The 12,608-nt window shown below is 36.4% G+C and overlaps 1 protein-coding gene across 11 annotated transcripts in view; it reads right to left on the minus strand.

The window, feature by feature from the left end:
• The window catches only part of PIGN (phosphatidylinositol glycan anchor biosynthesis class N), a 103,136-nt gene that overhangs the window by 82,409 nt on the left and 8,119 nt on the right, over nucleotides 1-12,608 (minus strand). For 7 of the 11 annotated variants that reach the window (XM_053902786.1, XM_053902789.1, XM_053902795.1 and 4 more), the window contains one exon: nucleotides 1,878-2,130. In XM_053902786.1, coding sequence (XP_053758761.1) covers nucleotides 1,878-2,130 — 253 coding nt within the window. Of the gene's footprint in view, nucleotides 1-1,625; nucleotides 1,735-1,877; nucleotides 2,131-2,910; nucleotides 3,040-12,608 lie in introns of those variants that run through there. The other 4 variants (XM_053902790.1, XM_053902792.1, XM_053902791.1 and 1 more) reach the window with 4 other exon arrangements.

The raw sequence follows: 12,608 nt of genomic DNA on the forward strand, positions 1-12,608 counted from the left end.
CTGGTTTAGATATTCTTAAATACTGACTTACTTCATACTAAAACCAATTTCGGTTAAATGCATGCATAATAAATAAAAAGTCTAAAAACTACTGAACCACTTATTAAGGGAGAAATATTTTTTAACTTCTTCGGTTATTTAATGAGAACTGAACTTTAACACAAAGAGGTAGGTATAAAGAAATTTGGATCTCTCTGTTCAAAAACATTTCCATCAGTTCATGGGGCACCTGGGTGGCTCAGTCAGTTAAGCGTCCAACTTCAGCTCAGGTCACGATCTCACGGTCTGTGAGCTCGAGCCCCACATCAGGCTCTGTGCTGATAGCCTGGACTGCTTCGGATTCTGTGTCTCCCTCTCTCTCTGCCCCTCCCCTGCTCATGCTCTGTCTCTCAAAAATAAATAAAAGTTAAAAAAAATTTTTTTGGTCAGTTCAGATATTTTTTAAAAGACAAAGGGAGGAATGAATAAAACCTTTCACAAACAGGTTTAAAAGAAACTAGAAGATTACTGAAATTGTAAACACACAATGGCTTACAACACAAAGCACATCAACCATGCACGCCCTTGGCCTGCCACCCACCACCCAAATGAGAAACAAGTGCTACCAGCAAAGCTCGCCTTTTCCTTCAGAACCAGTATATTTTTATACTATTAATTTGTAATGAACTATATTTCTCTTTTTTTGACAACTAGGAAACTCATCAAAATATATCACCCAAATTTTTAATTATTTGTAGAAATTCATGTGACATATTTTTGTGAACCGAACTTAACTCTGGTTTGATTTTCTTTTCTTACTCATCTTTTCCCACTGCCCTGAGTTGCTCACTTATTTACTTTGATCCTTTAGTATATTATACATTTATCTAAGCCACCATTAATTTATTTCAGGAAATTAACAGGAATCCAAGGTCCTTCATTCTTCTAGCAGTGAACAAACACTTATTAATCGCCTACTATGTTCTAAGAACTGGAAATAAAGTGGTATGCAAAACAAACTCCCAGGCTTCATGGACCCTGCACATGCTAAGTACTATAAAGAAAACGAAAAAACACAGGAAACAGGGGCACCTGAGTGGCTCAGTCATTTAAGCGGCAGACTCTCAATTTTAGCTCGGGTCATGATCTCACGGTTCGTGAGACTGAGCCCCACTTCTGACTCCATGCTGACAGGGAGCAGAGCCTGCTTCTGACTCTCTCTCTCCCTCTCTCCCTGCCCCTCCCCTTCTCACACTCATTCTGTCTAAAAATAAAGAGACATACATACATACATACATAAATCACAGTAAAGAGATAAAAGTAATGATGGCAGGTGAGAATGGGGAAGATGGAATAATATTTTAGATAAATATCCACTTGAATCTGAGTTTCACTCTCTCTACAACAGCATTAGAAGGGCTTTTGAGGGGCTGGCCACTAATCAGAAAAATAATAATTATTTGTAGGAGCCCTATAAGTTTAAAAACTTAAATATTTCTTTTCAAAGCCACTTCATAGAGTCTAAAGTCACATTTAACAGTGACATAGACGTGGAAGGGCTTTCTATATTTTATAGGTGTATTCTGAGTTGAACTCTGTATTTTCTAGTTAAACACCATCGTAATTAGCAATTCATTAGTACTTACGCTTGTCATTATTTCAGAAATGTAACCGGCTTGTTTTATAAGTAAAAGATAAGCCAGGTTTGGAAAATTAGGACAAGTTGGGCCAAGCAGCTAAGGTCACACATAACTCCTGGGAAGAAAGAAACCTGTTAATCCACAGACGAAGGCAGAAATATATGTGTCCTATTGTCTTTCTCACCATCACTTCTATGTCCACCATGAGATCAAATAATATCAGGATAACATTTTCTTTGTATCAGTTAACATGCTTACCTAATAAATGGTGCTCTCGAATTTCCATTTTCATCTAATTCGTAAAGTGTATCTGCCCGCAGGCCATCCGCAACAAACAGTACTAATCTTTTTGCTGGAGGAGGCAATGGTGTAAACTGAGGAGTCATTCCATGAACCAAAGGAGAGGTAAAATAAATATCGAAGATGGAGCCGAAGAACACAAAATGTACGAACAATCCCAAAATAAAGAAGAGCAGCATATCCAGTGTGACCAACCAGTCTTCGAGGAAAACTGAGAGAGGGGACAAAATTAAATCTGGGTAAACCTTAATGCAATTGTACATATTTTTAAATATTTTGATGACTGCATGTAGAAGTGAACATATATGGTAAAATATCACATAATTTACAACTTCACTTTCATTTACGGTGGTAACAATGAACATTATTTAATAATGAGATAATACTGAAATAAAATATGTGATAAAATACACTCGCACAAAGAGAAAGTTCAAGTATGATACACAATTAGCGCCACTAAACTATTTATGTAGAATAAACGTAAGTGCATGCGAAGTTCAAAAAAACTAACACAGGATTAAAAATCAAAGAATTAAATGAGTGTTAAAATGAATCAGGGTTCAGTCAAATCAAATCCTGTATAAAACAGAAAATCATGCATGGTGCTGTTGGCTGCTCATATGATCCCACCACTGATATTCTTGGAATTTAACATTACTTAAATGCGGATTTCTTTTGACTTTTGGTTATCAGCTCAGGACACTTGTAGATTCTCCTGATAATCACCAAGTTGAGCAGGTAACATGCATTTTTGTCTATTTAGCTGAATTATGGGAAGGAAAAAGTAGTTAAACTCCATGTGTTTCGGAAAATGTATACTCATTAAGGGAACACTTTCAGTTCCCTGAACCAATATAAAAAAAGCAAAGGCTATATTCATTTATTCAATGAAAATGTTTGTGCATATATTCTGTGCATAACTGTGTGTGGGGTACAACCGAGAACACCAAGAAGACACAGTCACATATCTGATAAGCTTACAAATACTTACAGAAAGAAAAGTAAGCAATATGAAATATTTAAATAATACTGTAAGACAGTATGCCATTAACTGCCAAGATCAAGTCCATGGGAGTGTTTTCCAAGTCAGTCTATAATTTACTTCTGTTGGTCAATCTCCCTGCAGATTAAAAACAACAACAAAGTACTCTTAACTTGTCTTTCTTGTAATATAACTACATCAGTTACATACAGTGACCCTTGGCTGAAAAACACCAAAGATGAAGTCGTTTTAATTATAGACACGTCTTATTCTTCCTGGCCTAAAGAATTACATCATGGAAGGTGGCAAAATACCTTGTAAAAACCCTAAAACATTGGGGGGGGGGAACCCTTATCAAGGTCAAGCAGATCATAAAAAGAATATGAAATACAGTAAGCAGCCAAATTATGGGCCACTATTTTCCTAATAGAATTAAGAGTCAAATAAGTATTAAAGACATTCCATAAAGTATAAAAAGTCCCTTAGTGAGAAGATGCAAGACCCTCAGAATAACTATTCTGCTTTTTCTAATATATATGAACTTCAACTACACAGCAAGCACCATCTTAACAATGGTATTCTGAACATAAAAATAAAACAATCACTGTGATACATTTGGAAAATGCAGAAAAATCACCTATGATTCTACCACCTAAAGAAAAGTCAGTTACATTTCTTATAGTTTTTATCCATTCTACATTTTTATAAAGGCTCACAATTTTATATATTTTTATATCTATTTTTCCCTTTATTATACATTAAGATTTCTTTATTACTTAAAAAAAAAATCCTCTTGGTACATACCATTTACCATTACCATGCTCTATTCTTTTTTTTTTTTTTTAATATATGAGATTTATTGTCAAATTGGTTTCCATACAACACCCAGTGCTCATCCCAAAAGATGCCCTCTTCAATACCCATCACCCCCTCTCCCCTCCCTCCCACCCCCCATTACCATGCTCTATTCTATGGGTACACTGAAATTTTCTTGATCACCCCCATGCTGTTAAACATCGAAGTGTTTTTTTTTCCATTTTCTCACTATTAAAAGTGTCAACATGATTTGTAGTTTTTATATTAACTTTTAGACATGTCACGTGTTTAACATACTGTGTGTAAATGCAATACTGGGTCAAAGGCTATGAGCCCCTTTAAGGCTTTTGATACACTGTATCCAGATGCACTTTTTTTTAGCTAAATACTGATTCTCCTAATGATAAACTAATGTAACACATGCAATATAGATTTCTCTTGTTTATCCCACAAGCCCTCCTAAAGAAAAAGCTATCCCTTCAAATAGACGCAGTGTAATTTGATAAATTGAAAAGGAGACATTGAGAACAATACTCTCAGTGACAAGATTTCAAATAGAGAAATTGTTATTAATAACAGTGTTTCAAGAAAGGAAAGTATGGTCAACTGTGTCAGATAAAGACTGGAGTAAGAGCAGGGCTGCACAGTGACTCGGTGGCTGAAGGGTGTCGTTAACCTCACTGAAGAATTGCAACAGACTACTAAGGGCTGAGCCCTATTAAAGTGCTTGTTTGGAAAGTGAACAGGAGGTAAGGAAGGGAAAGACAGTGGAATGAATACAGCTTTTTGGGAGAGCGTTAACTCTGAAGAAGAAAAATGAAAATTGACATAGGGCCACTAGATGGTTTTCTTCTCCTAGAAATAAATTTGGGTGCTGAGGAATGATTCTGAATGCAGAAAGAGATGAAAGCTGGGGAAACTGCAGGAGTTACAAACCCTTGTGAAAGCCAGAAAAGATGGGACGGAGAGCACAAGTGGAGGAGACGACCTACTCCTAGTTAGCCTGGGACCTTCCTGCTTTTGGCCTTGAAGGTCTTGCAGCACCTGGGAAACCTCTCAAGTCCACACAATCTATCTTGGGCTCTTCGGTTGACTCCTCCCACGGCAGCCTGCCTCTCAAATTTCTCACATCTTCTCAACTGTCACCTCCTCAAGGTTTCTCTGACCACCAGAAGTAGACCCCTCCCCTTCATTTTCCTTGATTTAAATAATCACACATTCTGGGGCACCTGGGTGGCTCAGTAGGTTGAGCACCCAACTTTGGCTCAGGTCATGATCTCACAGTTTGTGAGTTCAAACCCCGCATCGGGCTCTGTGCTGACAGCTCAGAGCCTGGAGCCTGCTTCAGATTCTGTGTCTCCCCCTCTTTCCGCCCTTCCCCTGTTGCACTCTCTGTCTCTCACTCTCTAAAATAAATACACATTAAATAAATAAATAAATAAATAAATAATCATATATTCTGTATTTATAATAAAAATATAATATCTAGCAGCCCATTTTTCAATGCTAACAAGGAATTCTGCTATAATTCTTTCAGATCCAATAAACTATCTACTAATGGATGTTTTTAATTTTCTTAAACATATGCTATTAAATTAAAATTACCCCTGTTTTTCTTTTTGAGTGTAAGGGCTCTCTGTCATACCTTCCACTTATTTAAACGTTAATTATTTTAAGATCAACAGTCTTACTAATTTTTTCCTGAAGCATTCTAAATTTTCTGAAGCACCTACTTTTTAATTTTTCAATCAACTTTATTAAAGTATAATTTATATATAAAAATGGACCCATTTTAAGTTTTCTGTTTTGGCAAGTACGTACTCACATAAACAGAATCGAGATCTAGAATAGTTTTCTCTTTCTAAGAAGTTCCCCCATGTCCCTCTGCAGACAATCCCTGCTCTATAGTCCTGACCATAAGCAATCACTAATCCGTCTTCTGTGGTGCACGATTAATGTTGAGAGGCGCCTGGGTGGCTCAGTTGGTTATGCGTCCGACTTCAGTTCAGGTCATGGTCTTGCGGTTTGTGGATTTGAGCAACGCTCAAATTTGTCAAGCTGTGCTTGACAGCTCAGAGCCTGGGGCCCGCTTCGGATTCTGTGTCTCCCTCTTTCTCTGCCCCTCCCCTGCTCATGCTCTGTCTGTCTGTCTCTCAAAAATAAATAATAAACATTAAAAAAAAATTCAAGCAAAAAAATGAAAGATTAATGTTGAATGTTCTAGATCATCACTGAGATGGAATCATAATAGTTTATTATATCTATTTTCATTTAGCATGTTTTTGAGATTCATGCAGGTGATTTAGTTGTTTTTTCCTTTTTAATTTTAAGAAGTCTCCCACTGTAGGGATATACCACAAATTGTTTATGTATTAACCTCTTGAAGGATATGTGAATTGTTTCCAGTTTCTGGCTATTATAAATAAAGCTTCTTAAAACAGCAAATGCACAGGACTTTATGTATACATGCTTTCATTTCTCTTGGGTAAATATGCAGAATGAGAATTGCTGGGTTAAATGGCAAGCAGATGTTTAAATTCATATAAAGAACTGCCAAACTTTCCAAATTGCTTTACACACCTGTTATACACACTGTTTTTTCAGAAAGTGCTTTAAAACTTTATTGACAATCTATAATTTTGCTATAAGTGCCATTTAAGAATTTAACCTAATTTTTATAGTAAGTGTAATGTGCTTTACATTCTTTTATATATTGTGTATCGCGTATCTCCATAGTAAGAGTATTCAATTATAGCACTAGCTACTTACTATTGACTGTCTACTCTGCATCAGATCCTGCATTGGGTACTTTACTTACATTCTCTCCTCTAATCCTCAGAATCTGCTTTGTCAACTATGTATTAGAACCCCATTTTCATAGCAAAGAGTCTAATGGGGCCTAAGTGATCCTCCCAAGATAGTAAGGGGAAGAGCTGAGATCCGAATCCTGGGTCACATCACTGGAGAGCCTGAGCTTTTTCTAACACTTATTCAGATAACCAGTGCGTCCAGAATTGATCTCGGTATCTTTCTTTGAGGGGCTGGATGGCATTATGGGAAAGAGTGTGTACCGAAGCATTCCACTGCAGGGATTCAAATCCTGTCTTCTCTACTTACTGGCAGTGTGACTTGAAGCAAGTTATTTAACTTCTTTGTGCCTCAGTTTCCTCATCCGCTAAATGCGATAACAATAGTACCTTCCTGAGGTGTTATTAGAATTGAGTTAATATGTGTAAAATACGCAGAAGAGTGCCGGCCAGAGTCAGCACTCATTAAGTATTAGCTAATATTGTTCCCGATGTACATGAAGCTGGACTCATCATGTGAGAAAAACTTGTTTGCTGTCCTTGTTGAGTTTAAAATCTAATTGAATAGATGTAAATCTCTTGGAGAACCAAATCCCAAACTATGTTTCATACCAATGCATCAACTTTAGCTTCATTGCTCTGCTGCCACTTTCCTTATCTATATGGGTGTTTTTTGTTTTTTTTTTTTTAATTCTGGTAAGAACACTTAACATGAGATCCACCCTCTTAAATTTTTAAGTGTACAATACAGTATTGTTAACTATAGGCACGATGTTGTACAGCAGATGCCTAGAACTGATTCATCTTGCAAAACTGAGATTTTTCTAGCTATTGAACAACAACTCCCATTTCTCCTCCCCCCACCCAGTCCCTGGAGACCATCATTCCACTCTCCACTTCCATAAGTCTGACTCTCTTAGATTATCTCACGTAAGAAGGTCATGCAGTGTCTGTCCTTCTGTGACTAGCTCATCTCAGCCAGCGTAATGTCCTCCAGGCCAGAAGTGCCTGATAGCCCCAGTTGCTCCATTTATTTGCCAACATATTTGGTGTTTTATCCTGCTTAATTTCACCTTTCCTAAAGTGGGAGTGTCCTTGCAACCTACTGTGGTTTTAATTTACATTTCCCCAATGACCAGTGACATTCAGCAACTTCTCATGTTTAACGGACATTTTCTTAATGTTCTTCCCCCCCCCTTTTCATTTTTTTAAGTTTATTTCTTTATTTTGAGAGAGAGAGGGAGAGGGAGAGAGAGAAGGAGAGAGAGAGAGAGAATGAGAATCCCAAGCAGGCTCCCCACAGAGCTGGATGCAGGGCATGAACCCACAAACTGTGAGATCGTGACCTAAGCCGAAAACAAGAGTCAGACACTTAACCTACTAAGTCACCCAGGTGCCCCTCCCTTTTCATTTTTAAGTGTTTTTCAAAAAGCAGTCCTTTTAAATTTTGGTTAAGTTCAATTAATTTTTCTTTGAGTTATTTGTTTTGTGTCCTACATAAGGAATTTTTGTAAGTGACAGCACTTTTTTAAATACAGATTTTTAATCTTTTTTATTTGAAAGTAACTTCAAACTGAGAAAATAGTTGCAAGAATAACGGTACAAAAACCAGTATACCCCTTAGCCACACACATCTAATGTTCACATTTTCCCCATTTCCTTTATCATTTTTTTGTCTTGCCTCTCCTCTCCCTTCCTCATCTATCTTACGCCTCATGTACGTACATGCACACCCACGTGTGTATGCATGTGTATACAATTACGTAATACTGTTTTGGAAGCATCTGAGGATAAGTTACATACTCTGTGGCCCTTAAGCTCTAAATACTTCAGTGTTTGTTTCCTGAGAACAGTGGTGCTCTCTTACAGCAGTCGTCAACTTCAGTAAATTCAACATTGGCATTTCATCTCATCTACCAGCTGTACTCCAATTTTTGAAGTGCCCCAATAATGTTCTTTATAGCATTTTTATAGCTCTACTGAGGCATAACTGGTCTATAATAGATTGTACAGATTTAAAATGTACAATACACACAGGCGAGATAATGAACATACCCATAACCCTCAAAACTTTCCTCATGGCTGTGTAATTCACCCCTACGTACTGTGTATTTTTTGATATTATTGCAAGTGGTAGTTTTTATTTCAATTTCTCCTCGTTAGTTCTTCAATCACCAATTTTTATACACTCACCTTGTATCCCGCAACAGTGCTAAGTAGCTTTTATGTAGATACCTTTCAATTTTCTAGAGATAATTATATCATCTGTGAATAAAGGACTTCTTCCTTGTCAACATAAATGTCTTTCATTTTTGTCTCATGTTTAGTGTACTGTCCAGAATCTCCAGTATTCTCCGGATGAATAGAAGCGGTAACAATAAAAATCCTCGCCTTGTTTCCAATCTTAGGGTGAAAGTTGCCAGTTTTCCAGGCTCTGTAGATTTCCCTTATTAAGTTAAAGAAATTCACTTCCACTCTTCATATCACTGTCACATCCTAAAATCACGAATGGATGGTGGATGCTGTCAAATGCTTTTTACTGGACCTATTGAGATGATCCTGAGTATTTGGTTTTTCTATTTCAGTCTCTTAATGTGGTGAATTATATTGATTGGATTACAAATGTTAAAACAAGCTTGCATTCCCACTTGGTCATCATTAAGTAATATCTTTTCTATAGACTGTTGGATTTCATTTGCTAAAATACTGTTTAGCATTTTAAAGCAATGTTTATGAAAGATATTAGACTATAATTTTCTTTTCTTGTGATGTCCTTGGTTTTGATATCAATGAGTTTGGAAGTATTGCTTTTATGTTTTGGAAGAGTATGTGTAGAATGTGTATTATTTCTTCTGTTATTGTGTAACAATTTGCCAGTGAAACCAATGGCTTGAAGTCTTCTTTGTGGGAAGGTTTTCAACTATAAATGCAATTTCTTCATATATATAGGGATATCCAGATTATTTACTAATTGTTGAGTGAGTTTTGGTAGTTACATCCTTTAAGAAATTTGTCCATTTCAGGGGCGCCTCAGTAGCTCAGTCAGTTGAGCTTCCAACTTTGGCTCAGGTCATGATCTCATGTTCTGTGAGTTCAAGCCCTGCATCAAGCCCTGTGCTGACAGCTCAGAGCCTAGAGCCTGCTTTGGATTCTGTCTCCCTCTCTCTCTGCCCCTCCCCAACTGGCACTCTGTCTCTGTCTCCCAAAAATAAACATTAAAAAAATTAAAAAATAAAAGAAATTTGTCCATTTCATACAAATTGTTAAATTTATTGGTCTAAAATTATTCATAACATTTTATTAAATTATTCTCCTTTTTTCTATCCTCCAGTCCAGGACAGAGTCTATCAAATATCATATTGAGTTGTTTAAAGTAAGCCAATTTTCAAGCACTTAATTCATTTCAGTTAGATCTTAAACTCTAGTCAGAGCTAAAGTATACATGGTATATTTGAATATACAGAAACTCACACTGATTTAAATATCTCTTGTTTATCATGGAAAAGTTAGTACTCTCTTTATCATGATTACAAATAAGCAAACACCTAGATCACTTCTCACTTTCATTTGCATTTACAAATAACTCTCTGGACTTATCTTCTCTTTTTCCCATTGTTATTACACAGCTTTTCTGAATAGAGTAACAAAGTCTGTGTGTTAAAGGATCATATAAATTTTCTACTACCCAAAAGCTTATTTAAGTAGTGAAACAAAAATTTTATTTGAGAACTTTGACCTTCCTAGAGCTGTAATAGCCAAAATAAGAATTGTGCTGTTGTATAAGAACAGCAGGATCCCAGTCATATCACTCCTTGTCTTAGTCTCCTTACTCCTAAAAAAAGACACCATCAGCCTGATTCTATGACAGGAGTCCAGTGGAAAGTAACCAAGACATGTAAGGTACAAATGTAAAGTGCTAGGAATACTCTAAACAACTAAATTGTTGATTAAAGCAACTCAACTTTTATTTTTATTTTTCAAATGGAACTCAAAATAGCTGAGTTTACATTATTTTGAAAGAAAGTAATAGAAAAGAAAAAGGCATACTGTATTTTTCTATTCCAGTCAAGTCAACTTCATAACTCCTTGATTACGGACTTGGAATATTCATTATCACCAAATATTAATGACATACACACTGTATTTTTATTTAATATTTCTCAGTGTCCAGTTGGGTTCTATTTTCAAAAGAGCTTGTGTTTTTTACTTCTCCACATTCACAACCACCACAAAAGTTCATCATTTCCTCACCTGGACCACTTCAAAAACCTATAAATGGGTTTCCCTACTAAACTACATGATACAAATTTTTCCCTTCCTCAAAGTAATTATCATATATTGTACTCTACAAATCCTACTAAATTTCATTGGCGATTATATTTTATTCTAATTGGTCTTCAGGAATTTTATACACAGGTCTTAACCCCAAACTCATGTATTCTTAGCCTATTTTCAAGTGATCTTTATACTTAAATGATTTATTTCAATATAAGGAAAATAAGGTCAAATAAGGATATTAAAAAGAATTCCAGGAAGGAAGGCTCCTGGGTGGCTCAGTCCATTGAGCGTCCAACTCTTGATTTCAGTTCAGGTCATGGTCCCAGGGTAAAGGGATTGAGCCCTGTACTGGGCTCCATGCTTGAGCATGGAGTCTGCTTAAGTTTCTCTGTCTCTCCCCACCTCAGGCCCTCCCCCCACTAAAATAAGAAAAATAATAAAGTAAAAAATTAAAATTAAAAAAAAAAAAGAATTTCAGGGGCGCTTGGGTGACTCAGTCAGTTAAGTGGCCGACTTTGGATCAGGTCATGATCTCACGGACCATGAGTTTGAGCCCCGCACTGGGCTCTTTGCTGACAGCTCGGAGCCTGGAGCCTGCTTCCTATTCTGTGTCTCCCTCTCTCTCTCTGCCCCTCTCCCACTCACACTCTGTCTCTCCCAAAAGTAAATAGACATTAAAAAAATTAAAAAAAAAAAAAAAAGAATTTCAGGAAGGAAAAGCAAATGAGAATATAGCTGATACTTTTTTCCTTAACATCATGTTAGAGATAACTACTTAATCAGGTAATAACTTGATTATGATCCATATCTCCACCAGAATGCAATGATACTGAATTTAGAATCTCACACCTCTTTTCCACAGAAAATTCCAATTAATAAATGCAGAAGGATTGAGGGAAAATATAAAATTACAACTAGGTAAACACCACAGTAATAGTTATTGCCACCAAGATCCATTGATAAATGCTAAACTTAGTGGGCGAAAGTTTGAAGCAAAACAGGATATTTGCAGTCTCAAAAGAATCTCTCCTAAATATATATTAATTGCAAAGGAAAAGGAGTAACTTACAATGGAGAAACCCCTCAGACATCACCACACCAGGGGGTCAAGGCTAACCTAACCAGTAATAAGATACATTAACATCATATAACCCTAATATGGTACACTAAGAAAGGCACGACATAGTATTTTTGGCAAAAGAATATGTGGTATACTTTCCAAAAATGCTAACCTCGATCTATTCAGGGAAGTGTATCAGACAGACTTAGACTGAGAAACAGTCCACAAAATAATGGACCAGTACTTTTCAAAAGTATCATGGGCATAAAACACAATGAAAGACTGAGGAACTGTCATAGAATGGAGGCTGAAGAAACATAACTAAATACAATAAGGAAACCTGGATTGGATCCTGAGCCAGAAAATATACAACAGTGGAAAACCTGGTGAATTTCAACTAAGAACGGTAGTTTAGTTGATAGTATAGACAACTGTTAATGTCCTGGTGTTTGATAATTATACTGTAGTTCTATGTTCACATTAGGTGCAGTGGGTGAAGAGTGTATAATAACACAATCACTCTCTGTAGTATTTTTGTAATTTCTCTACAGATCTAAAAATATTTCAAAATAAAAAGTAGAAAAAAATTACTTTGGAGCCTAAGCCTGTACTCAAAAGATAACACTGGCTAGAGCCAGACTTGTAACCACCACAAATTTTATGGATAGCTGTGATTTCGTGTAACCTTTGTTCTTGTAAATAAAGGTTATTTCCTAAGCTCACAGGCTTTAAGCGATTTAATGCTC

This window comes from Panthera pardus, unplaced genomic scaffold, assembly GCF_024362965.1.
Source record: "Panthera pardus isolate Hobbes unplaced genomic scaffold, ASM2436296v1 HiC_scaffold_15, whole genome shotgun sequence".
In the NCBI taxonomy this organism is placed as follows: Eukaryota; Metazoa; Chordata; class Mammalia; order Carnivora; family Felidae; genus Panthera; species Panthera pardus.